This window comes from Pteropus medius, unplaced genomic scaffold (assembly GCF_902729225.1).
Source record: "Pteropus medius unplaced genomic scaffold, Ma_sr-lr_union100, whole genome shotgun sequence".
Taxonomy (NCBI): Eukaryota; Metazoa; Chordata; class Mammalia; order Chiroptera; family Pteropodidae; genus Pteropus; species Pteropus medius.
Genome location: NW_024342469.1, coordinates 4217750 through 4245726, shown reverse-complemented (window position 1 = coordinate 4245726; position 27977 = coordinate 4217750). Strand labels below are relative to the sequence as shown.

At 44.5% G+C, this 27977-nt stretch overlaps 1 protein-coding gene and 1 pseudogene across 1 annotated transcript in view; one reads left to right on the top strand and one right to left on the bottom strand.

The window, feature by feature from the left end:
* EFCAB6 (EF-hand calcium binding domain 6) overlaps nucleotides 1–22665 on the bottom strand; it is a 184416-nt gene extending 161751 nt beyond the window's left edge. Inside the window, exons 1-5 of the mRNA XM_039863013.1 lie at nucleotides 22562–22665; nucleotides 21288–21454; nucleotides 15988–16085; nucleotides 7468–7613; nucleotides 3048–3259 (exon numbers count right to left, since the gene is read on the bottom strand). Coding sequence (XP_039718947.1) covers nucleotides 3048–3259; nucleotides 7468–7613; nucleotides 15988–16049 — 420 coding nt within the window. The 5' untranslated portion in view covers nucleotides 16050–16085; nucleotides 21288–21454; nucleotides 22562–22665. The remainder of the gene's footprint in view (nucleotides 1–3047; nucleotides 3260–7467; nucleotides 7614–15987; nucleotides 16086–21287; nucleotides 21455–22561) is intronic.
* LOC120603017 (uncharacterized) lies at nucleotides 20426–20544 on the top strand (annotated as a pseudogene).
* Nucleotides 22666–27977: the final 5312 nt, after the last annotated feature.

Here is a 27977-nt window from a genome sequence, read left to right as displayed (position 1 = left end):
AAAGAAGTTTTTTAAAAGCTACATTTCCATATTATTATTTATGGTTCAATAAATTCTAATACACTAGAATGGACACTGTTCCAAAGCTGGAACCTTAGACAACTAAAGATGCTAGTCCAAAAAAAGGACGGGTCCTTTCCCAAGAACTTGCCTTTCAATATCAGATTCTGCAAAAAAAAAAAAAAAAAAAAGTTTAAGAATCGAAACTGCCCACAGATGAGCTGCTGAAAGCAAATTCTTAGACTGGGACTGGACGAGGGTAGTTTGTAAATCACTGCCCATCATGCTGATAAATATCTTCAAAGACTTCTTTCCCTACATGGTGCAACCGCTGGGACCACACAGAATTTGTTTTCCCTCTCTGGAATCTATTTACCAATTCGACTCCTTTTAAACTGTTCATATTAATATTCAGAGGCCATATATTTTTTAAAAAATTTCATTACTATTAATGGAAACTGAGGTACAGGCCTTGATCAATCATCGAAACACCCTGACACACAAACATGCTTGACATTGTTCTTGAAATAAACATAAACTAAAGTAAATTCACTGTAATTCTTTTCTAAAATGGGGGAAATTCCCATGAAATAATTTACCAGTATTATACATTTGCAGTTAGGCTTACATTAACGGTTAGAAAAGAGAGTTCATATCACCACATGGATTAGTCATTAAAAGATCTAGAAAAAGTCACACACACTGTGAACTCCAGGGAATAGGAAGAGAAGCCCTGCCCTTCATTCCCACGAACTTGGCCTCCTGTTCGCCACACCACACTCCAGCCTCCTTGATTTACATACACATGGGTCACAGGAGCTCAAGGTCCTAGAAAAGCATGCCTATCGTTTAAGATATACCACAAAGACCCTTTTTAAAAAAATCTTTGAAGTTCTACAGTTCTCAGTGACTTCTCTTAAAAACAGATGTAGCTTTTAAAAACAGATACACATTTCGCATTTTCTGTACTTTTCCTCTTCCTGCATAGCTGATTAGCTTGGGAAGATTGTCAAATTTTTAAATTAACATTAGACCATGAATATAGGGAGACATTAGCAGGAAATAATATTTAACTCTCCATTTGGTACAAAGTATGAGTTAAACCAAGCCTACGAGAAAACGGATACACTGTTTGCACAGACAAATGTTCTTTAAAAGCAAAAGAACAGTTACCATATGACACAGCGATTCCACTCTTAGGTATGTACCCAAGAGAAAGGAAAACATGTCCGCACAAAACTTGGTACGTGAATGTTCATAGCAGCATTGTTCACAAAAGCCAAAGTCCATCAAAGGTGGCCTAGCCATACGATGGAGTATTATTCAGCCATAAAAAAGAATGAATTACTGAGTCATGCTACGACATAAGTGAACCTTGAAAACATTATGCTAAATGAAGGAAGCCAGACACAAAATATCATATATTGTGTTATTCCATTTATGTGAGATGTCCAGAATAGGCAACTCTATTGTGACGGCAGGTAGATTAATGGTGCCGGGGTGGGGAGGGGGAGGGGGAATGAGTGACTGCGAACGAAGACGCCATTTCTTTTCGGGGTGATGAAAATGTTCTGGAATTAGATAGCGCTGATGGTGGCATTATTTTGCGAATACATTAAAAACCACTAACATATATTTTTAAATAGTGAATTTCATGATATAGAAATTATATCCTAATAAAGCTTTTATTTCAAATATAGATACAATAAAGAATGACGCATGAATCAGTATGTACTGTTTGTGAAGTTCTGGAACTAGAAACACTTTTTTAAAAAGAAGAAGAGAAAAGCTCTTCATCTTTCCTCCCCTTTCCCTTCTTCCCTGTCTGTCCCCTAACAATTCAGTCCTAAATCATTAGACGGGACAGAGAATAATGGTGTCTGCAGTGTCGGGGGAGCCGTGGTATTCCAGAGTGGGGAGGCGGAGCGCTGAGTCACAAGCTAGGGAGACTGATCCAATAAGGAAACGTACTAAGAAAGAAGCCAGGTTTCTCACTGTGGTAGTTACAAGTGTGGAAAGCGAGAACACCAGAATGAACCCCGAGGTGCTGGATTAGAATTGGTAGTATTGGTGTGAAGTCATAGTTCTCAGTATGCAGAAAAATTGATATAGAAATAAATGTAGATATAAGTGTATATATTTATATGGAGGAGTGTATCCCCTAGAGCAAAATACCCCTTCCTCCCAAAAGCCTTCCTGGACTGCCACACCACATTTTTAGCCAGCACTCCGTCCTCTAACTTCTATGCCACCCTGTAAGAGGCCTTGTCCTAGTACTTAATGCTTCCAGAGACCCGTCGCTGAACTGGGGTCCCCTCAAGGGCGCCGGCAGCTTATTACTCTTCCCCGGGTCAAGCATACAGCAGATGCTCAACAACCACTTGATGCAAGAGCAAACGCCTATAAAAACAGACGGCCCCTGACTTGTGATGGTTACACTTATGGCTTTTCAACTGTACAAAGATGCAAAAGCAGTGTGCATCCAGTGGAATCCATACTTTGAATTGTGACCTTGTTCCCGGGCTAGCGACATTCCCCAGTGATGCTGGGCATCACAGTGCCCAGCAGGTTGCACAGTCACGAGGCCGAACCCCGAGCACATTCGCAGTGTGGGAGATTCTGCCCAACCGCGAGCAGATGCACGTGTCCTGAGCACGTTCAAGGTGGGCCGGGCTGAGCCATGATGCAAAGTAGGTGAGGGGTCTTGAATGTGTTTTGGACTTTGGATGTTTTCAACTTAAGATGGGTTTATTGGGATGTAACCCCAACATAAGTCAAGGAGCATCTGTACTAAGTTCCAAAATATAAGCTGACCAAATACTTTATACATTGGAAGCTTTATAAAAAACGAAAAGAAAATGACTGGAACAGTGCTACATGCAAAATATGACCCGAGTGCCTGCTGATCGTGCCAAATCGGCCAGAATTTAATTAAGTGGATTGTGAAAAATAAAACTTTAACTGCTCACTTGGGACAATGGGGGAAAGTCAGGGTCACCTGCTCTTCTCCACAGTTGTGTTATTCTAGGTCATTATACAGACTGTACCTGGGCGAGCACATCTTGAAACTGTTCTCTGGTGAGAGGCAGCAGGAAGGTGGTGATAATTCTTCTCAGCTCATTCTTGGACACTGTCATGTTGTGACCGATATCAAGCAGCTGAAAGGCTTTTTTCAACTCATCTCCTTTATTGGTAATTTTTTTAAATAAAATCCGTTTAATATCTAAGAAGGACAGTATTGGATTTGCAATATCTGTGGCTGTAAGAGAGAAACAGCTATTTATTAAATGCGCTTGAAGCTAAGATACTAAACCATTTCACTGTGTATTAGGATCAAACAAACTTCTAAAACAGTATGTCTATGGCATCCGGGTTTATGCATCTAAACATCAGATGATTTGCCACAGCAGACCTGCAGTCACTGTTTCACCTCTGAAATTCGATCAATGTAAAATGACAGTGATAACATTAGAAAGAAAAAACATGGCGGAGGACACATGTCACTACAAGTGAAAAACAGGGATACTGGAATAAAACTTAGTTAAGAATCAATATCATTTCAAATCGGTCTTTAAAATATCATATTTATTTAGTATCTCCTTGCCAATTTTTGAGGGAAAACCATGTAATTCTTCAATCTAGATCATTTCTCTTTCAAAGACAAAGAAGAAATGAGATAGGCTTGACATTGAAAGGTAATGGAAGCATGTTTAGAGTGCTCAAAATGAGATTCCGGGGGGGCTTGCCCTTCCTGGGAGGAAAAGGGGTGGTGTCCCAGCTACAGTGCATTAGGTCCGGGGTCCCCCGCGTCACCGAAGGAGAGCTGATACAACACCGGCCTCTCGCCCCTCAACCTAAGATGAAAACTGTAGAAACGAGGTAGAAATAACATAAGTAAATACCGAAGCTACAAATCAACTCACAGTGCCAAGCAGGATCACGAGCTTGAAGACGTGATGATCTATTCTGATATTTTATAACCTACTAGGGAAAGAGGAGGCTAAGAATAATAGTAGTTTAGTAAATCTCTTATATTTATGTATGAGCTTGCAAAGGTTTATTAGTAGCTCTGTCTTACATGGTAAGTCCTCGACGAATGTTACATGTCTTTAACATTGCCTGATCTTTCGTAAACTTATTTGCAAGCAGGGGCTAGGGAAGGGTGATGTAGAATCTCCCTTCCATGAGAATTTCTTATCAAGCTGGTGACCCCTCCTGGCATGAGGACGGAGATGGCTTTAGTCTTGGGGTGACGTGGGCCAGATTACAGACTCGAAAAGAGGCTCTCAGTGTGCCAACCTGGACCCACCCAGAGGGCCCTGGGGGACTTCCTCACAGCTGTAAGCCGCCCTGAGCTGTCTTCTGTCTGAGGTGGTAGAACTGGGACCGTGTCGGGGCCCCACAGTCACACTGCTCACAAGTGGCAGTGTGGCGGGTCCTGGGGACCGCTTCCGTCGTTCCTCGGGGCCACACCGGCCATGAGCGTCGCTCGCCTTCCACGCTCAGTCACTGAGGGCTGATCACACGCAAGGCCTACGATGGGAGCTGGGGATGCCACCCACTCACGACGCCCACAGCCTCCTGGAGGGCGAGGAATACGTAACCGGACATACTGGAGACCCAGAACAGGGGCGACGGGAGGCAAGTTCTCAGGAAAAGCCTCTTAGAGGAAAGAGGTGACACTTCAGCTGCAACGTGGAGTTCCTGAGAGCAGGGGCCTGGCAGCGAGGGGTGCTGTGGAGGACAGCCACCCTAGGCAAAAGGAGGAGGCGGGACAAGCAGAGGAGGCAGCAGCCAGGGGATGAGACTGCGAAGGTCAGAAGGAGCCAAATCGTGGGCGGGCCTGGCCTCCCGCTTTGCGCTCTGGGTATGGCATGCCACAGCCGCTTTGCATCGAGAGAATGACATAAGCCGATCTTCATTCTTCAACTTCACTGTTACCGTGTGGGAGAGGAACAGTATGGGGGAAGAGGGGAGGCATGAGGCATGTTGGGTAATTACAGCCTGCTCCGGCAAGTGTTCAAGGAGGCGTTACTAAAGTGATAGCCACGCAGTGAAATGGGGGGGGACAGACAAGGCGGCGTCTACAGAACCTTCTGATTCGGTGAGTAGGGGGAGGTGGCGGAAGAGGATGAAGTTCCTGTATCTGGCGTGGTGGCTGGGACAGGGGTGACACTCTCCACTGAGAAAGAGGATATCAGAGGATGCGGCAGATGGGGTATTTTCCAAGACAGCCACATCAAGTTCCCCACTACACGATGTCACGTTAACATACCCCTACCGAAAAGTGAGGTGTACGTTCCTTCGTCTTAAATCTCTGTGGGCTGCGACTAGGGCAGAGCTGACAGAGGTCACAAAAGGGATTACAGCTTCCACCCGGTCCTCTTAAGATGCCCACACCAGCCGCCATGTCGTGAGGCGAACACACAATGGCCAGAGGCTCCCCTGGGAGAGGGCAGGCAGGGATCAGGGGCTTGGGCAGAGGGTGAGGAGAAGGAGCTCAGGTCTCCCGCAAGACTTCCAAGGATGCTCAGAAGTGCAAGGGTCCCTCCACTGCTGTCCCGTGGAATCTCAAAAGCAGCCGGCTCACATGAGGGAGCTGTGTGATTCAACACCAGCTAGTAAACGCTCTTCTTGCCTCTGCCCATCCAGCCTGGAAAGCCCCTTCCTGCTCCCAGTTCACAGGGATCCCTCTTGTTAATGTATGTCTCTATCTTGAAATCCTTTCTTGGACTTTTCATGTACACTTTTCATTGCTCTCCAAGAAGCCCCATCTTTATAGCTGAAAGTTCTTCATTTAAAAGTATCAGAAAATGTTAATTTGAAACTATTTGAAATTACTCGAAGGAAAACCTTTTATTTCACATGCCCGCTACAACTTTCGAGATTTAAAACAAAAGCAGTAATGAAACTCTGTCTAACCTGCTAGTGGGAGTACAAACTGACATCATCTTTCTGGAGGGCGACTCGATGACATTTTCTACATCCATCTAGGATATGGGAAGTCACAACAGACTGTCACTCTCACCCTAACGATGAGGGAACAAATGAGACAAGCTTTAAAAGATGGGTTTCCAAGCCCATCAGATAAATTCCAGAACGGAGCAGCCACTCCTCAGAGACAAAAGACCCACGGCCCCTTCCATCCCTGCAGAGGCACAGGAAGGAAAGCGAGCTCACTCCACACAGGAGTGAGGAGAAAACCACCATTAGCAGCCACACAAGGGCTGGTGCGATGGATTCGCAGGCTGGGAGCCTCGTCAGAGAGCACGTCAGCACCCAGCACCCGCCCTCATGGACCCTTACACGTGCGCGTATAGCACCCCAAACCTGGAGGTGGGGCACAGAGCTGTGCGACATGCCCGAGGCACACAGGGTCTTCTGCAAGCGGGTTCACCAAAGTCCGAGGACAGAGCGGGAGCTGAGCCCAGTTTCTGTGAAGCCGATGGGGCCTTCGCTGAGTGCGCCTCAGCAGCCCACTGCAGACTGGAGGTGGGGAGCCAGGGCAGAGAGCGCCCCAGGACCCGTCCGAAATGGCAGGTGGTCTGTCAAGCACACAGCTCCCCCAGGAGGCCAAGCTGGCAGCAAGACTGGACCAGAGACCTCTGGAGTCTCGCCAGGGCTCAGACCTCACAACTGCTGAAGGGAGGCGTTTGGAACCAGTGGTCACCTAATTCTACCTGAAACTGCAACCACGTCCACACACATCTCAACCTAGAGATTAAACTGAGCTGGCCCATCTCTCAGGTGCCGGAGAGAGGAAGGGGCATTCCTTTGGCTGGTGGTGAATATTCGTTACTGCTGTCTCTACTGCTTTTTATCCAAATGTCTGGTCTTAAATCTTTTTAAAATTGCAAGACAAGTGGAATAAGAAAAGGCAACCTAATTGAGAGCAAAGGCAGTCATCAGAAGACCCACAGAGAGAGCAGGTGTGGAGACGAACAGGTATGTAAACCAAGAATGACAGATATGTTAAAGAGCTTGGACGTAAACTGAAGACTTCACTTAACTATAATGTACCAACAACGGCTCACGGACGGTACAAATGCACCCTGCTGAAGCAGGACGTTAATGACCCGGGGAACCAGGGCCAGGGCAGAAAGGGGCGGGCGGACCCTCCCCTGTGCTGCAGCTCCATTTTTCTGTGAACCTATAACAACTTAGAAAATAAAGTGTATCGATTAAGGAGAAACACAGTAGCTAACGTCCATGGATTCTAGACTCATAGTGTCTGGGTTCAAATCACAACCCTGCCACTTAACAACTATGCACTTTTGGGCAAGTGACTTAATCAACCTGTGTCTCAGTGTCCCCATTAATAAAAGAGGGACAGACAATAATAGAACCTATGTCATTGCTTCATTGCGAGAATTAAATGACATGTGAACCCTTCGTACAGAGTCTGGGACCTACTAAATATACGGAAGTAACATCTACTGTTAGCATTATTTGCTCACGAATACTCACTTGAAGAAGGTCTGAACATGTTTTCGAAATCGCTTCTCGAATAGACTCTACAGGGTGAAGAATGGGGTCTCGAATTCGTGCATTCTGCTCTGTGAGGAGACGAAGTGTGACATTCTGGTAAAACCGCCGTTTTGCACATTACATCCCTGTGATGTAAAAGAAAACAGATTACGTTATCTTCAAGCGCACAGTACAAGCGCGGCCAGCCTCCTACCTGTTCCTTTTCTGAAAGGACGGAGGGAGTCCGTGAAAATGCTGCTGGTGATGACCTTCTTGCCAGCGTCTCAGAGACTGTTCTTGGGGCGAACACAGAATGGTGAGTTTAGACTCCTTGTTTCTAGCAGATCCAATAACCTTCAAAACTGAAAAAATAAAGGAGCTTTTGGACAGGAAAATCCACCTGCATCTCAACTATCGCACTTATTTGCTTGCTGAGCGGCAGGGTAGAGGCTGGATTCCCTGGGCTCTCCTGATGTGCCTCACTGTATATCTGACACACGGTCAGAGGCAGAGCTGGGGAAGATGGTGGACTGAGGACCTCCGAAAATCCTCTCCTCCACAAAAGCAACGAGAACACTGGCAAAAACTTTCACAATCAACCGTGTCAGAACTCTGGAAATTAACCAAAGGTTTGCGGCAAACTAGGGAGCATGAATGCATGAAAGATGGTGGGCTCTCTGTATGAACACCAACTTTTGTAGCATTTCAACTTTCTCTATTCGCATCTCCTCCCGCCCCCAAATCTGCAGTAGCCTTGAAAACAAAAGCCTGCGATCACCGTGAAAACCCAACAGGCCGACAGCCACTAGAAGGAGCAGGAGAGAGCTGAGACTCCTTCAAAACTCCACTACCAGAGGATGGTCATGTGTGACCTGCCCGATGGTTCAGAGAAACCCACTCACAGGCTGTCTTGTTTGAACCAATCAGAGCTTGTGAAGGAGAACAGGCTATCGTCAAAAGGCATTTGTTGAAAAAATCAGAGGCAATTGTTCTTTAAAATCTTAGCTGCCTGAGCAGGTGGATAACAGCAGTAGCAAATAATAGATGAACTAAAAAGTTTAGAGAGAAAAGTTGGGGAATGAGATGTTCATAGGGGCTTTGAGAAGCTCCCACATATTCCTGGGAATCTAGACAGCGACTCGCATGTGTAGGACTGTGAGCTCTCACCTCTGGCTGACCTTGAGGCTCTAGTCAAGGTCACAAGCAGGAAGTGAAGGCTACGGTAGAACTGTAAACTTCCTGGCAGTGTGTTGAAGGAATGCTCCAATACACACAAGGAGCCCCTCAGCAGAGATCAGAAGAAGACTATTGTTTCCAGGCATTTAAGGAAATCTCTGTCTGATCATGAGCTGATTACTAAGATAACCAATCAGACTTCAGCGGCCATACACGACAAAGAATACAGACTTTACAAAGTTAGTTTAGAAAAGTCTCTAAACAACAAAACATAGAAAGAGAATATGATTTCAAGAATTGCCGCATTATGAAAATGTCTAGTTTTCAGCAAAAGATTTATGAGACATACCAAAAAAGAAATAAACAAACAAACAAACAAACAAAGAAGGAAAGAAAGAAAGAAAGAAAGAAAGAAAGAAAGAAAGAAAGAAAGAAAGAAAGAAAGAAAGAAAGAAAGAAAGACCCATACATACTTAATCTTCAGAAACACACGAGCAAGAAAGAAGTGAAACGAAATATTTAAACTGTTGAACGGAAAAGACACCAATCTAAAACTCTGTACCCAGCAAAATTATCCTTCAAAAGTTAAGGACAAATAAAGACTTTATTAGATAAACAAAAATCAAGGGAATCTGTCGCCAGCAGACCTGCTTGCAAAAAATCTTATTAAAATGAATTCTTCAGAAAGAAAGAAAAATCACATGGGTCAAGAACTCAAAACTATATAAAGAAAGGAAGAGCATTAGAGAAATAATGAATGAAGGTAAAATAAACATATACATACCTAATAACAGAGTCCCAATATACATGAAGAAAAAGACACACTAACAATAATAGCTGGAGACTTCAATATCCATTTTTAATAATGGATAGACCAACTAGACAAAAGGTTGACAAGGAAATAGAGGACTTGAACAATACTATAAACTAGACCTAATAGACATCTAAAGAATGCTCTACCTAACAATAGTAGAAAACACATTCTTCTCAAGTGTACATGGAACATCTTCCAGGATAGATCATATGTAAAGAGATAAAACAAGTCTCAATAAATTTTAAAAAGTTGAAATCATCAATATATGTTCTCTAACCACACTAGAATGAAATTAGAAATCAATAACAGGAAGAAATTGGATAAGTCACAAATATGTAGAAATTCAACAATACACTCCTAAATAACAAATGGGTCAAAGAAAAAAATCACAAGAGAGATTAGCGAATACATTTATATGAGTGAAAAGAAAGGCACAACATTATTAAAACTTATGAGATGCAGATAAAGCACTGCTGAGAGGACAATTTATAGCTGTTAATGCTTATATTAAAAAAGAAGAAAATCTCAAATTAATAACTTGACCATCGTCTTTAAAAAACTAGAAAAATAACCAATTAAACCCAGGTGGAATGAAGGAACTAATAAAGATTAGAACAGAAATAAAATTGATAATAAAAAACAGAGGATACCAATAAAATAAAAAGTTGGTTCTTTGAAAGACTGGCAAAACTGACAGATTTTTAGCTAGCTTGACCCCTCTCCCAAAAAAAGAGAGCAAAATACCGAAATTATTTAAATCGGGAATGATAGGGAGGGCATTATTACTGACCTTACAAAAACAAAACGGATTATAAGGTAATAGTGATTGTATGCGAACAAATTAGATCACGTACATGAAATGGAAAAATTCTTGGAAAGACACAAGCTACTGAAACTGAAAGAAGGAAAAAAAAACTCTAAGTAGACTTTTAACGAACAAGGAGATTTAATTAATAATCAAAAAACTTACTGGAAAAAAGCCTAGGACCGGGTGGGTTCACTGGTGAATTCTACTGAACATTTAAAGAATAATTAAAACCGATTCTTCCTAAAAATGAGAGGAGGGAACACTTCCCAACACATTCTAAGTGGTCAGTATTACCCTGATGACAAACCAAACAAAGATATCTAAGAAAAGAAAGCTAAAGACCAATATTCCTTATGAATATAGGAAAAATCCTCAACAAAATACTAACTGCATCTGGCAACAAACAATAAGAATTAGACAGCATGACCAAGTGAGACTTACACCAGGAATACAAGGGTGGCTGAACACAAAAGTCAGTCAATGTAACGTTACTAGAATCAAGAAAAAAGTATCATCTCAATGAATGCAGAGAAAGCATTTTGCAAAATTCTAAAAAATTGCATGATAAAAACACTCAATAAACTCGGAACAGAAGGGAACTTCCTTGACCTGACGAAAGGCATCAATAAAAAAAACAAAAGCCGACATCATACTTAATGGTAAAAGAACAAAAGCTTTCCCAAGAATGTCTGCTCTTGCCACTTTCATTCAACATTGTACCAAAGGTTCCAGCCAGAGCAATTAGGCAAGAAAAACAAATACAAAGGTATCCATATTAGAGACTAAGAAAGAAGTAAAACTATCTCTACTTGCCAATGACATGATTTTGTACACAGAAAATCCTAAAGAACACACACACACACACACACACACACACACACACACGCAAATAAACAACTTCAGTAAGGTTGCAGGATAAAAGACCAATACACAATTGTATATTTATATACCTGCAATGAACAATCCAAAAATAAAATTAAGAAAACAATTCCATTTGAAACAGGAAGTGGCATCACCAGCATCAAGTAAGGACGGAGAGATGTCTCAGGATTAAGGAAAGTGGATAAAGAATGAAGTAGTTGTCTAAAGAGAAGGCAAGCAGGAGACTGGGAAAAGTAGGGTGATTGCCAGGGAGTTTTAAGAAGCTTGAAGAAGTTAAGAGACAAGAAACTCAAGTTTATGAAGAAGTGTAAGAAAGGAAAAAAGTTATTCTAAATCAATTAGCACTTATTGGGGATGCGGTATGAGCCAGAAAACGTGCTTGCGGTTTATGAAAGCCTGTCACTGAGCCCTCTCCATGCCTGATCGCTTTTGCTCCTCCCATCTCAGAGGTGAAGACACTGAGGTGCAGAGCAGGCAAGCAGTTTGCCCAGGAGTACAGGACTCCTAAGCCTGGAGCTAGGTCCAGGAGGGGAGCTCTCCCCAGATGTCCTGTTCACACGGTTGGCCATGGCCAAGGCTTTCCTGTAGCTTCACAAAATGAACGCCCAGCTCCTTGAGGGTGGTGGGAAGTCTCTGGCTGCCCACCGCTGCATGGACGGTTAGGTACACTCATCTCCTGCCTCCCCCGTCTCTTCCGGCATGCGGAGAGGATCCATGGTAACTGCATTCCTTGACGCAGTTATTGCTGATGCAAATAACCACTTTCTTTATTTTATCCATAAATTCACTTCCTAATAACAATCAGGCATGCCAGGGCTTTGGCCTCATGCCTTATTACACCACCTGAGGAGTGAGATAATCACCCAGAAATGTACTGCCTGTTGTGCATTTTATTACTTGAATACAAAGCGATTCAATTCAAGAAACACTTAGTTGAAGACGGCATGAAAAAAATAATAATCATATGAAAAGTAATTCCTCCCAGTGCTACTAAGTACGCTGCAGGGAATAATCCTCTTCCAGCGGGAGGACGGCCTGGATGACCTGTTGGGTCTTCTCCAGTTCTAATTTCTACCAATTGCAGAATCATAAAAGCTGGTGAGACTTCAATTACAATATGAATATTCCAAAAAGCCAAATCTGGATACTTCTGAAAATGGAGCCTATTTGGGTGTTCGTCCCAAACGTCCTTGGTGTATGCATTTTCCAAGCAACTTTGCTCTCACCGGCTCACTCCTCAGCAGATGTTGCTGGCCACACACTGGCGAGGGAGAGGAATGGAAAGAGACGTAGGACCCACTCGACCCTCCAGCAGCTCACCATCTAATCAGGGCTGAAAGAACACGGCGGCACGCTTTCAAAGAACAGGAAGAAAGTACCCACACAGCATCTCCGACTGCACTGACGCAGCCTGTAGAAGCTCGGTGACACCAGCCTTCCCGGGGCTGAAGAGCGTGGGAGCCCAATCACCCTATCTCGGAGGACCTGTCCCAAGAGATGTCATCACCAGTTTATCTCAAGAGGGAAAAGGCTAATCCATCTGTTGATTCCTCAAGCAGAAATAAGGGGGATTGTCATTGTTATTAATACTATTATTTTAAAAATGCATTTATTTTCTATTTTTAAAAATTAGTTTTAAAAGGCTGTCGAAGCAGGCAAGGAGCTTCAAAACAGTGGTCTCAAAATGGGGCCCTGAACCAGGAACCTCGGCATCACCTGCGAATTTTTTAGAAATGCAAATTCCCAGGCCCCACCCAGACCAACCAATCAGAAATTCTGGGGGTGGGGCCCAGCCATCTGCGTTTTAACAAGGGGAGACCACTACTGTAGAAGAACCTGAATTTGACTTATAAGGATGAGTCCACATGTAAAGTTCCCTGCTTGATATCAAAATGAAGACCAACAAATGTCACATTTAAATGATTCTACTAGATCCTCCTAGCAATAACTGAGCACCTGCTTTGCTGGCCATTAGTAAGTCGGCAACCTTGTGACAATCTTGTGAGTTAGATACCATTACCCATGTTTTTAGAAGTGGAGAAATTAAACCCCAGGGAGAAAAGACAGATTTACTCATGTGGCCAAGACCCAAACTCTCCTAAATTTAATCCCATGCTTTTTGCCCAGCTGTGCCAGGATAGCGTGTGTGTGTGTGCATGTGTGTGTGTATGCACACGTGCACACACACACGCATACTCACACAGATGCATGAGAGTGATTTCTGTGCATTCTCAGATAAACACACTACTAACGGTGAAGTTCGCATATACTGATAGAGTAATAAGAAAATCTGTCAATTCTCAAGAATGTACCTTGCATTTGTAGAACAGCCTAACGATTCTACAACCTACTCAAAAAAAAAAAACATGTAGAAAACTAAAAGCAAGTCATCTACATAAATAGCTGATCAAATATTAGGATTCAGGGTTTGTGCCACCAATACTGGCAGCCCAGCCCTGCCTCCCCCACCCCAGCTTCATACTTCCTTAATATCTTAGAACTGGCTGGCAACCCCAGTCTACCGTTTTAAACATAGGAATTAGAAGAACACAGGTTGATTTACAAATATATTCCAAATGATAGAGAATTGTAAAAAACATTTTAGCCAGTCATCTGAATTTAATTTAGCAGAAAAATCTGTGGTTATAAGCTGACCTTGGAAAGCACGTGGCTTACAAACACAGCAGCCCCATGTGTCTAAGCCATAGTCTTCCTCCACCAACGGCCGGCCCTGTGTCAGGGTCTCCTCGGATCCCCACACAGGCTGTCACCTTCCTCCCAAACCTCATTATTAAAATACCTCCTCTTGCAGCATATATTTCAAGTCTAGACACACACACACACACACACACATACACAATCTCAGAAATCAAACTCCAAATATAACACAAACCCTCCAAAGTTAATATACTTTAATGGAATAGTATCTCACTGTCATAAATAACTCTAAGGACTATGTCGAAACACAAAAACGTGTTTAGGAAAAAGTGTAGAGAAAAAGTACAATAGGGGAAATACTATGAATACAATGACACAAACATGTTTTCACACGTGGACAGGGTGTAGAAGATGTGACAGAAATAACTATGCTGGGATGATGGGGACATCGATCTTTTTTATTTTAAATGTTCTTTAATAAACGCATCACAGCACGCTAGCTATGAGATGCCTAAGCAGGCAGCAGTTACCTGGCTCCTGCCTGCCTCTCCCTTCCCACCTCGTCACTCTCCCACGGCCCCATGGCTCTCTCTGCCTGGAGCTCCCACGTCTCTGCCTTCCCCCGATCCCTCGCCTGCCTAACGCCTCTCCCCTTCAGACCCAGGCGTGACCTTAGGGAGGTCTCCCTGATCACCCTGTCTACATCCTCCTTGTAGAGTCTCTCGTCACAGCCTGTCATCCCCTGTACTGCACTTATCACAACTGGTAATTATACTTTTATCTGGGAAATTAGAAACTTGATTATAAGCTCCATGAAATGTAACGTTTTTATACCACGTACCCCCCACCCAAGAATATCCAGCACATAACTGACACTCCAAAAGTAGTTATTAAATTAATGAATGATTTTCACAGCCCTGTCATTCAAACAGCACTCCCTTCCCAACATGCGCACACACACATATATGCACACGCATGCACACGCACGCACACACACGCACACGCACACACACACGCGCACGCACACGCTTTCCATTCCTGGACCTTGTTTAGGATCCTCACTCTTTCCCACCATCCAAGGAAAGTTTCAGCGCCATCCATGATTTGTCACTCTCCTCCACACTGAGAACAAGTGACTGGCATCAGAAAGGGCTTCTGACTTAACACCTGTGACACTCAGGGTCGTCTAATGGCTGTCTTCCCTGTTAGACCATTAATGTCATGAGAGCAGGGACCATAACAGATAATAACGGTCCAAAAAATAACCAACGCTGAGCTTGACTGAGCATTACAGTTTTGTGATAATGTGATCCGCCTAAATGCCCGGCTGCCCCGGAATACGACCCTAAAGAAAAAGCTGATGTTGTTTTGTTTGTAATGTGTTTTCCCTTTCACGGCCACAAAACTCTAATTTCAGAAAGTGTCTCAGAAATTCTCTCTTACCAAACAAACATTTTCAGACTCACGGCCGCGACTAACGCGACGACAGATGTGGCAACAGGCCATGGAAAAACAAGTCACCTCCGGAAAACCTGACCACAGGTCGGCTGTCAAACAGTCATCCCCATCTCAGAAACTGTTTGACTGGCAGCCTCTGGAAACGGAAGAGCTGCAGCCCGTCGCGTTCTCCCATGCCCAGGTGCTGGACAAACCCCATTCATACTGCAGCCAGGCTCCTACAAGTCCCCTGCGCTGGGAAGGGAAGTTGCAAAGGTTCCCAGCCTCGGAGTCCAGAGGGAAAGGCTTGCCGCTGCTGCCCCCTATAGCCAGGATATGACTCGGCGACAAGAATACCAGCCGAGCCCAGCGCGCCGGGGGGCCCTACAGTGTGACACAGGCTGAGTCGTGTTCTCAGTGCACTGTGGCTGTCTGACATTTGCAGTCAGCCTTGAGTATCAAATTAAGGACACTCACCTTTAAAATGGATAAGCCAATGCTTGTTGCTATGATAGAGATGTAAGCTCCTAGACAATTCTGGCACAAAAATCAGCATTGAGTACATGTTGGTTGCATGAACGGCTAACGCGACCAGACAGGAGTGATAACGGTGTCATTATCGACTTTTAAAGCACTTTTCTCTTGAGGCCTTACACACAGCGCAAGACACGCGTGTGTCCTGAACTCGACGCAATCTCCTCACCCGTCGGCTGACCCAGGCGTTCGGGAAAGGGCGGCGTCTCACCTGGCCTTGGGACTGCCTGATTTGGTGCTGTTGACAGTTGTTTTGGTGCTATTTCGTTTCATTTCCTTCAAGAAAAACTATTTCTGAATTTGTGTATTCTGAAAAATAAGAGAGCAATGGGGTTAGCACAGATTGGCAGACAGATTTCTTTATTTAGTTTATCAAGCCACAAGAACAGAGCCTTCGGGTCTACAAGATAATCGGGCGCTTCTGCCAGCCACTAAATTATGTCGAAAACCTCAGACGGGTCCTCTACAAGCACGTCACACTAAATTTAGGTCTCCCAGGTGGAGACAGTTCGTGTCAACACTGTATGAGCACAACTGCCCTTCCCATATCTCGATCACACACACACACACACACACACACACAGATACACATACACCCCGCCCCCCGTGGTCTCCTCTATTTTCCTCACATCAGCCAGAATAATCATTTTTAAATGCTGATCTCCTCATGTTACTTCCTTGCTTTACAAATTCCAATTGCTTCCTACTGCCCTGGAATAAAGACCAGAGTCCTCAATGCTGTCCCAGGCCATGCGGGACGGGCCCCCGCCTGCTTCTTCAGCTGTCTCCTCCTCCATGCCTCGCCGTAGTGGCCCTTGGCAGTCTCTCGCATGTGGCCTGGTCACATGAAAGCTTCTTCCACATGCTGCAGTGGTCTGCCTCGACCCCTCAAGCTTCTCCGCACTCTGCCTAATAATCCTCCTTGTCCCAGAGATCAGTGTTTCTCAAACTTGAGTGTCCTTCAGCGTTGCCCGGAGGGTTCGTCAGAAACCAGCTAGATCCAGGGTGGGTGGGAGTTTGGTGGGGGGTGAGGCCTGAGACTCTGCCTTGTGGACAAGTTCCTGAGAACCACTGTCACACATCTCGGTTTACATGTCACTTCTTCAGGGAGCCTACCTTGACACGCTCACACTAGGTGGGCCCCATTACACACTTCCACAAGGACCTCTGTTGTCCCTCAAGCCCTTAGCCAAGTTTGTATCTATTTGTATGAGTATTCAATTAATGCTTGTCTCCGGGCGTCCCCAGATTCCAGGCCACAGACTAGTGTTCAGAAGTGTCCAAACTTACTGAGTGAATGAATGAATTTGCTTCCACTCCTGAACCTTGATAGGGTAGAAATCCCGGCCCCTGTTCTCCACTTCTCTCTTACACAGTCCGCAAGTACTTGGAGAATACCCCTTAAATCTCTCCCCGCCTCCTCCATCCCTAAGTTCCCTGCCCCTGTTCGTCCTCATGCGTCTGGATTAAGAAATAGCCCCCTAAACCGCTTCCGGGCCTCTGACTTCTCTCCCTGATCCATCCTCCTCAGCCGCCAGGATTTATCGTTCTAAAGCACAGATACAGTCATGTTATTTCCCTGGCTTAAAAACATGCAATGCGAAACTATACATGTGTTAGAATTTCATAGAACTCTGAAGCAAGAAAAAAATGAATGCATGTCAAAACTGGTGAAATCTGATAATGTCTGTAGCTTAGCTACCAGCACTGTGAAATGGTTCTGATCATCATACTATGGTTATTCCGTAAGACGGGAGAAGCTGAAGGCACACAGGAACTTTCTGTCCTTTTCTACAACTTTTTTATAAGTCTAAAATTCTTTTCTTTTTTTTTAATGTTTAAAAAATCATGCAATACTCCTCCAGGGCATAAAGTCATTCACGTCATTAATCACCTGACCCAGGTGACTCTTCCAGGTACTGTGGCTCCGTGCAGGCTGCACGTTCACATGGTACTCCGGACAGACCACGTGGTTCCTCACCTCTGCGTTTTAGTTCATGCTTTTGCTAGAACTTCCTTCCTCTTTTCCCACCTGGGGCACTTGAATTCATCTTTCAAGACCGAGGGCATAGCTCTCCCTTCGTGAGGCCTTCCTATCCTCCTTAAACGAAACCAACCACGCCTTTGCAGAGAACTTGGTCTCATAGCTTTGTTTTGCCAACTATTTCATTACAAAAGAGAAGGACACAAAAGTCAAAGCTACCGTAACTCTATTACTTTGCTGTGGGGCTGGTGGGGGGTGGGAGTGGGGGGGACATAAAGTATAAAGTCAAAGTATTAATACTTCCCAGTCCATCTCCCTAGTCCTACCTCTATTTCCACTTTGATTCTCTGCTTCTAGAATTTTCCCTTGGCTGTTTATCTGTGGCCCCTGCTAGTCAGTAAGCCCCTCGAGTGGAAAGAATCAGCAACACTCATCTTTCTGTACACAGCGCCTGCTGCTTGGCCTGGCGCACGGTGAGCAGTCTGCTGGTCTTCGCTCTTTGTGGACCACAGTCATCAACACCTAATACTGTGAGGACGAGAAGCCGGCACTAATTTTATCCTCGTTCTGAAAGCTAAACAATGTTCTGAACACAAGCAAGGTCATTCTTAGCTTTACATCATGCTCAGCTTAGGTTTTCTAAATAAAGAGAACGTAAGACATCCATGAACATGTTTACTTCAGAACTTGGCAAAGTAGAAATTAGCAAGAATGATAAAATCAATGCCCCCCAAACGAGCACCAAGTCACAGACTATCAAATACACTTCTTAACCACGGGCAGAAACACAATTAGGCTATTTCACTGACATATTTCTTCGTCAGATAAGTATTGATGTCCAGTTTTTAACAGATGCTATTTATATCCGAATCATAACAAAAGTGCCATCCATCTGCCTTGGCTTCCAGAGAAAACATAATTCAACACGAGAGTAAAAAATGTGCACAGCCAAACAGAAATGGCATCAGAAACGAAAATTGTTGGAACTGGTATCGTGGGGGGAAAATTATCATTTGACTAAACTGGAAAAAGTTGCAAGCAACACAAAAGATTTTGGCAGTTAAATCCAAATACTTGGGAAAAATCTTCTTGTCTATTCTGATACCAAATGGACATTTTGTTATATTTTGGGACACGCACCCTATAAAGTTCCCTTTTTAGCCTTCCACACGCTCACTCAGTCATTTATTGAGCATCTACAGTGGGAAAAAGAAAGGGCTTAGAATCAAGAAGGTATGGAGTTAGACTGGTTCCACTATCTTCTATGCTAACTTGCAAGTTAATTAACCTTCTCCTGACCTGGTTTGCTCATTTGCAAAATGGAAATAATCTTTCTTTTAAAAGCAAGTATTCGTAACCTGGCATCTAGGGACGAAGTCCATGTGTGTGCTTCCATAGGTCTTTAAACTCTTTGAGATGAAATGCAAAATTGTGTGTGAGGTGATTTTTCTAGAGAGAGAATATGCTGCTTTCACCGGCTTCTCAAGGGGTAAATGACACAAAACAGTTAAGTGCCACATGCTAGGCTCGAAGGATACTAGATAATGTATTTAAACAGCCAGACACACAATGGGCTATGTGAACTATTTGGTAGCTGCTATTAATTTTAGGTCCTGGGAAGATACAGAAAGATAAACCTGACAGAGCCCAGGGCAGAAGGCAGGTAGATGGTTACAGCATAAGGTATTGGGTGTCATCACAGGATAACAGAGGAGGGCAAACCAGAGTCAGTGCAGAAAAACCCCAGCAGGAGACGGTGACAAAGCGGAGGCACCAGGTGCACCAGGACAGTGATGTTACCATCAATGCGGTGTCCTCAATGCCTAGACAGGGCTTGGCATATGGCAGGTGCTCAGTGAATAACTGGTAGGTAAATAAGCAAACGAGTGAATGGAACTGACCCAGGGGACAGGATAACATCATCTAGAACTCCCGGGGGAAAACAAAATTCAGAAGGTGTTAGTAAAAAACTATCACTATTCAAAATCGTTCACTTCAAAAAATTCCATACAAATGCAATAGTCTACTTTCTCTCTCGAAATGGTGCAGACGCTGAGCCTATGCCTTCGTCCTTTAGCAGTAATCAGTCCCTCCCCAGCTTCGTGATGAACCCCGGGAGAACTGTCTTTTAGATCCAGGTGTTAGAAAAGCTTTTTTTCCCCAGACTTAAAATGCCTTATTTGCCTGTACAAAATGAACTTCCTTTTTTTTCTTTTAAAAAAAAATTTTTTTCCTTGTGTTCAAGAAGCTCCCAGCTAAATTAATATAGCTAAAGCTCCCACTATATTAACCATTATGGACGATCTGAGTATTCTTTCATCCTAATGTTACTTTCCTATTTGATCTGTATTTTTCATGAACCTGATTTACATGTTTCTGTTTTACCATTTTATATGTATTCTTACGTCACCTCAAGGCTTTTGTGGGACGTCCAGAGTGTACACATTTTTGAGAGTGCTGGAACACTAGTCAAGAACACAGGTTCTATTACGAGGCAGTCATGGAGTAGAAGCCACACTCTACCATTGTGGCTTCTAGCCACACTCTGCCTTGAAGCCACTTAGCGGCTCTGCGTCCCTGTTGCCTCATCTATAAAAAGGGAATGGTATCTGTACTTTTTCATAAGCAGCTGGTGAGGACTCAGTTTAAAAAATGTGAGGCCCCAGTCCACGGCCATGCCACCCTGAACAAGCCCGATCCCATCTGATTTCGAAAGCTAAGAAGGGTCAAGCCTGGTTAGTACTTAGATGGGAGATCACCTAGGAAGACCAGGTGCTGTAGGCGTTAAAAAAATAATAAGAAGAAAAATTGGAAAAAAATAAAAAATAAATTAAATAAATTAAAAAATAAGGGATTGTAAGCTGACAAGGTCCTTGCAATCTGTGAGGTCAACCAAGGGTTGCCTCGTCTAAAAATAAATAAATAAATGGCAATTATAGAAAAAAAATGCGAGGCCCCAAACTTGGAACATCGCTCAGTATTAGCTGGCAGTAACGGTCCTAGCTGTGGCACCAGACGCAGTGAAACTGCAGGCAAACGGATGGAGAGCAAAAATAACAATGCCACCTGAAACGACGCAAACAGAACGAAATAGCAGTAAAAGGAAAGGTCAACGCTGAGAGAAAAAAGTGGAAACGAAGCTCGTTAGTACTGGAAGGGTATCGCGTGCATATGTTGTCTCTAGTCACAGAGTTTTCTCAAATAGCTCCCTTCCCTTTACATCTGCTCTTCTAAATGGTGTGGATATCCTGGATAGCACTGCGTTTGAAAGTGAATCAATATTTAAATATTACGAGAATGCAATCTATATAATTGTGCGATTTATATAATTAGATAAATACGCTTTAGAAAAGGTCATCTCACTTGTGGTATTTCAAGGAAGAAAGAGACTTCTGTCTCACTCGGTTTCTCGTCTATACGATCCAGCTTATTTTTCCAGCCTGGGAGGGGAAGGAAGGAGTCATCCAAGAAAACCTTCGGTGACTCTCACCGTCTACTAACCTTAAACGATCACTCTCGATACACACCTGTAAAGAAGCTTTATTAAAGCGATTGTCTTGTTAACAGCCAGTGGCCTCCCAGGAGATTCCTGCTCTGGGCAGGCACTCGACTACGGACCATCCTTCTGGAGGTGGTTCTGTCTCCATGTGCCAGTCAGCTGTGAGAATCACAGCATGAGCAAAGAGGAGGATGGCTGGAAAAGAGCAAAAAAAAAAAAAAAAAAAAAGGCAGACAAGATTGGAGAGCAAACTGAAAGTCTCCGGTAAGCATTGCTTGACAAATATTTACCAGCACCTACTGTGAGCCAGGCACTAAAATGAAGGCAGAGAGAAAGGGGAAGTGTGGGTAACAGAAATAAAACTCGTGCCCTCCTAAAGCTTGCAACGAGGTTGCATGGGAGGCAAATATTTTCACAGATAGTCAAAGGGCCCGTGCTCGATTCGCTTTCGAATTCCCAGAATTTAGCCAAGTAAATGTTTGTTGGATTGAAGACAATGAACAAAAGAGATGAAGGAACTACAGTAGGTCATAGTCGAAATATTTTTTGCAGCATTTCTGTAAAACCAGCCATTTAGGGGTGCATATAACTTAAGAAACGGTATTAAATCGCTCTTCTTGAAAGTGAAGTGGTGATTTACCCACGGTCTGAAATAAGCTCTGGGCGACTGGACATTTCACAAAACTTCTGAGGGAGGCGGGGATAACTCTGTGCCGTCTGAGGAAGAAGAATGTGCTGCTAGAAAGTGCAGAGACCTTGACATGAGACAGAAGTGCTGAGTTTGAATTCTGACTCTGCACCTTCCTAGGTGTGTGATTTTGGACAATCCCCTTCATCCCGTAGGGTTCAAGTCCTCATCTGCAAGGTGGAGTTAAATGATATTCATAAGATTACTGCGGGGGCAAATGAAATAAGAGACAGGAAACGTTTCTTAAATCGGAGTGACTGAAGGCATTACCACACATTTCCCATGGGACCCTCAGAGCTCCAGGGAGAAAAATGTCACCACGTTGTTCGTTTGCAGTCTGTCTTCCCCAAATATCACGTCATCTCCATGGGAACAGGACCTTATTATTCACCGCAGTAGCCCCAGAGCCTACAACGGCGCCTGGCACACGCACGCGATGAACGAGAAAACGCGTCACCGGCCTGACACCGGGGATCAGCAGGGGAAGCTCCGTGTCCCGGTGGGCGGCCGCCGCCTCAGGGCTGTGGGACCTTCCGAGCTGCCCGCCGCTAGGGCCTTCCTCCACCCCGTCGGCTCGCGCCCGCGGTCCCGGCGCCGAGGCCGCGCCGCCTTACCCGTGCCCCTTCCTTTTCTCCGCCTCGTGGTGCCACACCCGCGCGCGGGGACATGCAGGCCACCCGGCCGCGGAGGCCCGGCCCACTCGGCGTCTCTAGGACGCCGTTGCCCGAGCGACGACAGCACTCGCCGATTGGAGAATGTGTCTCCGCACGGGGCAAGAAGCCAAGCTCCGATTGGCCAAGTCGACTGCGGCCTGGTGCGGGGGGCGTGGCCAGGCCGCGCCGGGGGCTCCGCCCCCACGGAAGGAACTTCCGCAGGGAGTCCTGTCCCGAGGGAGCGGGAATTTGTCCTGAAGGCGTGTGTCACGGAATCGGGGTTCTGGGAAGCGGCCTTAGCGCGAGCTGGCGGTTGGACTGGTCGCACCAAACCGCTGGGAGCCGCGTGGTCTGGGGGAAGCCAGTCCTCTCCGGAGGAGCGACCACGCGTCCCCACTCCGGCCGGCGTCTGGACGGGGGAGCAACGCGTCTAAAGCCGGACCACTCCCTACGCCCTTCCAAATGTTAGCACTTGTAGCGACTGGGATTGTCGAACTCACCGGCGTGTCCAGTCGTGACCTGCTGGCCTCGTCCAGGAGACCGGGAGCCCCGTGGAGAGGGGACCAGCTTGCTTCTCCCGCTGCTGTCGCCTTAGCTCCGACCGCTTAGGGGCCGTTCAGTAGGTAGTCGCCAAATGAGCCGGTTCTTGCCCACACTCGGCAGCCAAGTGGAAGTTCGATGAGTCGTGTTGATAATAATAATAATAAGAGCAAGAGCCGCTGGCCCTTAGGGACCACTTCCTTTTGCCAGGCACCCATCTGTGTTACTTGTCATTCGATCTGCTTTGAGCTTGATAACAGCCCAATGAGGTAGGTGCTATGGTTACTCCCACTTTGCAGATGGGAAACCGAGGCACGGAGGGGGATCCATGGACACACAGCTAGTCGAAGTCAGAACCCACGCAGGTTAGGTCCCAAGTCCATGCTCTATATCACCCCGTGTACCACTCACTTGTGGGAGAGGGGCAGTAAGTAACCCAGGGGCCAGTCTTCCATGGGTGTCCCGAATCGCATCTCCATTTGCCTTCTCTTGGATTTCATTGCTTAGGTCAGCAGTTCTCAAAGCGTGGTCTGGGAACCCCTGGGGGTCCTGAGACCCTTTCAGAGAATCCATAATCATCAAAACTTTTATAGTTGACACTAAGATGTTACTTGCATTTTCACTCTTATTTTCTAAGGAGCGTACAGTAGGGATTTCTGAAGCCACGTCATGTGTGATACTGCAACAGATTGAATACAAAAGAAGATAGGAGAATCCAGCAGTCTTCCCTTAAGCAAACATTAAAGAGATTTTCAAAAATATAAAACTGCCTTTTCATTAGTTTTTATTTGGGCAAGTATTTGTCATAAAAAAGTTAACATGTAAGGGGTTTATTGTTATTTTAAATGAATTAGTAAATGTTTAAAATTTTTCTTATCAGTTTTACTTTCTAAAATGGTAAATATTGATAGATATAACCCACAAAAACAAAAGCTCTTTGGGACCCTCAATATTTTCCAAGAGCGTAAATGGATCCCGAGACCAAAAGTGCTCAGCTCAATTGCCTCTCTCTCATAATAGCCAACAATCTCATTCCCTCTCCCTCTCTTGCTCGCTCCCCCACCCTCCCTCCCTCCTTCTATCCCTCTAAAAACATACTCTAGGATCTCACATCTTTAAAACTATTATTTTTTAGTGGCCACCCCATTTCTCTGCTCCCTTATAACCACTTCTCAGTAGAGTTGTCTATACATGCTGTCTCTGTTTCTGTAATCATTCCCTCTCGATCAGTCTTACCAGAGGCTTGGCTCCATTATTCTTTGGTACTTGGTCAATTTTCATAAATCTTTCACTTATGCTTGACTTTAGCTTACTCGACCTCTCAGCAGCAGTCAACCCAGTGGATCATTCCCTCCTACCTGAAACTCATTCTTCTCAGCTTCTGTAATATCGGACAATCCTGGGGATCATCCTAAATCACCAACTATCTAATTCTCAGGCCCCATTGGTCATTCTCCTCCTCTGTATGGCCTTTGGACATTAGGGTCTCTCTGACTGACCTAGATAGTGCTCTTATGCTTAATTTCAGCCTTGACCCGTCCACGGGTGTGTATCAGAGACCCCTTGGACCTCAGCCACCCACACAGTCCGCTGACCTCCCTCACTCTGACCCATTTCAATAAGTGGCACCACTTAACCTAGGAAACCTTGTTGTTATCCTGTAACGATCGTTGTGCCATCCTCAACATCCAGTCCTTCAGTGAGTCCTGTTGGTTCCAACGCCAGAGGACGTACCCTGTAACCTCACCCATTCTCTGTAGCCTCACCCGCGGCCCCTTGCCTCATAAGGACAAAACGTGGACAGAGTCTGTAACCGCGGTGTTGGAGGGAAAGGCACGGCAGGGGCAGCAGGTTCGGCACTGGCTAGCTTAAATCACTTCAGCAAGTCCTTTACCCTCTGTAGGCATTGGCTAATCCTGGGAGGTGCAGTCACTCCAGTGTTAGCAAGGCCTCAAGGTGACAAAGCATCAGGAAATACGGAAAATAAAAATCATGGGAAATACAAGTGGTTTCTCCATTCATCTGCTGCTAGATGGGTGTGCGGGTTGTTTCTACCTTTCCGCTACTATGAATAATGCCGCTGGGAACACTGGAGTACACAGTATCCAAATCCCTCTCTTCGTTTTGGGGGAATATAGGAGTGGAATTTTTGTTGCTGTTACTGTTATTCGTTCCTTCAGTTTTCAGGAGAAATGACACAGGAAACTGTATTTAGTGTGAGTCTGCTGGCGATGAATCAATTCCGTTTTTATTTATCTGAAAATGTGTTTATTTGCTTTCACTTTAAAGGATATTTTCCCCGAGTATAGAACTCCAGGTTTGCAGTTATTTTTTGTTCAGCATCTTAAAGATGCCATTGGGTTATGTTCTGGCTTCCATCATTTCTGTTGCAGTGTTGGCCATCTGTGTGATTGTTATGCCTTTGAAAGCAACGTGTCTGTCTTTTCTCTGGGAATTTTTAAGGTGTGCCTCGGTGTGGTTTTCTTTGTCTTTATCCTGCTTCGATTTTGTAGCATATCTTGAATCTGTGCCTTAATGTCTTTCATTGGTTTTGGAAAATTTTCAGCCAGTATCTCTTCAGATATTGTTCTGTCCATTTTCCCTTCTCTTTCCGTGATGCTGAGCCAGCGGCACCTACTCACATAAAACTAAGATAACTGTTTTTAAAAATACATTCTGTGGCTATTTGTTTGTAATCTCTAGGATTATCTCATTGTATTATTGTACTTTAGAAGACCTACTTTAAATAACAGCAAACACGTCCAGCACTAAAAAATGTAATGACACGATACCAGGAATTTACTAAATCTGTCTTAAATTTTTCTCTCCCCCATTACATCAAGGGTCTTCTTGTTCAAAACCAGCAATAGTTGGGGTAATTCGTTGTTCAGAATAAAGTAACCGAGATAACAAACTGCTACATGAGAGTCTTTGCAAGAATTCTTTTTAGTAACACTTTTTCTGAGGGAAAATTGTAGGTGAAAAACCCTAACAGTTGGCTGTGTGAGCAAACATGGGATTTAATAAATGTCTTTTGAACCGACCTGAACTCAGCAGTGAAGCAATTAAAGCGTATGATTGAGTCAACATAACCCAGAATTGGGAAACTAAAAATACATGCGTATTTCCTTAAACACAAGGATTTCCCCCATGTATTTAAATGACTAGTGATTAGATCGGTCTGTCATGAGATTTTGTCATGAATTCTTTATTTTTTTTTCCCTGAAGAGCACCTTTACTCCAAAGTGTTTTCCCTGCTCCTAGAAATTTATCACTTGCGTGTGAAGAGTTATTTATTTTTTTTTTGTAAAAACCTAAATTTACCTTTTTGTGTATTGTCCTGACAGCCCATAAGTCTATTAGATTAGTTTTGCTCTCTGTTCAAATGGACCGGAGCTCTGTCAGGTGACAGTGGCCCCAAAGAGGAGTTTGAAGAGGGAGACTGTTGTCTCCCTTGACCAAACCTTCTGAGAACTGACGGTTCCCCTGGCTGCCCCATAGTGAATCTACTCTCAATAGGGCTGAACCCATTACCTTGTCCACGGTACCATTCGGCATCATTGAAACCAGGAAAACTCACTGCCCCAGAAATTGTTACAGCCTCTGCTACTTACACCCGTGGCAGGAATCTGCTGCTCAAAACCTCTGATGATGATTGAAAGATGCAAGCCATGGGAAGTTGGGGGAAATATTTTTACCCTTATGATATCCAAGAGACAGCTCATTCCCTCCGTAATCAGGTAGAAACTCGGGGATCGTGGAGAGCTGTGTCCCACCCTCCACGTTTTGAGTACTTATACCACAGTCTGTACACCTAGGAGACTGGGGTCTAGAGTCAAGCCTGCAATTATATCGCAGTAATCAATAATGGTGTTATACATGGAAATTATGCCTCCATGTGAAGAAACAGACAGCAGGAACTGATTAACCCCTAAAAAGTTAAGTACTGTTTTCGGCCTCGTCTATTAAAAAAAGACTGAACGGAGAACAAACACACGACACAGACGCATGTGCATCTAAACAGAAGCTGAGACTATCCTGGAAATCTGCTAGGTGAGATTTCTCTGAGTGCTGTCTTTTTGGTGGCCTCATAAAATGGAGACTCTGTGAGGCCGTCTTAGGAGAAAAAAAATTTAAATAAATGAGATATAAGTAGCTCTTTTGGAAAAGCTCCCATGGCTATTTTTTCTTTACTAAAATAGATGCTTTTGTTCTCAGATAGTTACCTTGACAGATGACACAGCTGCTCGTTTTAGTTCAATCAGCCAAAATCTAACTTGCACATTTTAACACTGTCACTACAAACAATTGATTATCATTTGTAAACAGCGCCATTTTCGTACCTCATCTGGGATCACACGTTGAGAGCCTCTGCACCGGCTCAACGCACGCAGCACCTTCACGTGTCCTCATGGCCCTTTAGTGGGCAAAAATGCTGCTAAGCTCCTAATTTTCCTTAATAATTACTGGTTGTCTCCTTCCCCGGAAACAGGAATCAAAATCCACTCGCTTTGGTCCTGCGCGAGATTCCATAGTGTAGAACCCTGGCATTTGGCCTTTTAAGGAATCCTGCCCTCTGAACAATGTGGTGCAGTGATCTTAGGAGAAGCGGCCCCCACCCCGGACTAAAGAAGCAGTTAGAAAAGCATTTCATGTTTCGTACACCCAGGCAGCTAGCAAAACCCCTGACAATCACCGGTAATTCTCTTCGCTGAGAGCCAGGATCTTGTAACAGCTTGTAATTAGTGCTGGTTAGCATTTAATTTGCCTTTCGTTAGGTAACAAGCATTTATTGATCGCCTGATAGGAGCAGAGCGCTGTGCTAAGCAGTATGAGG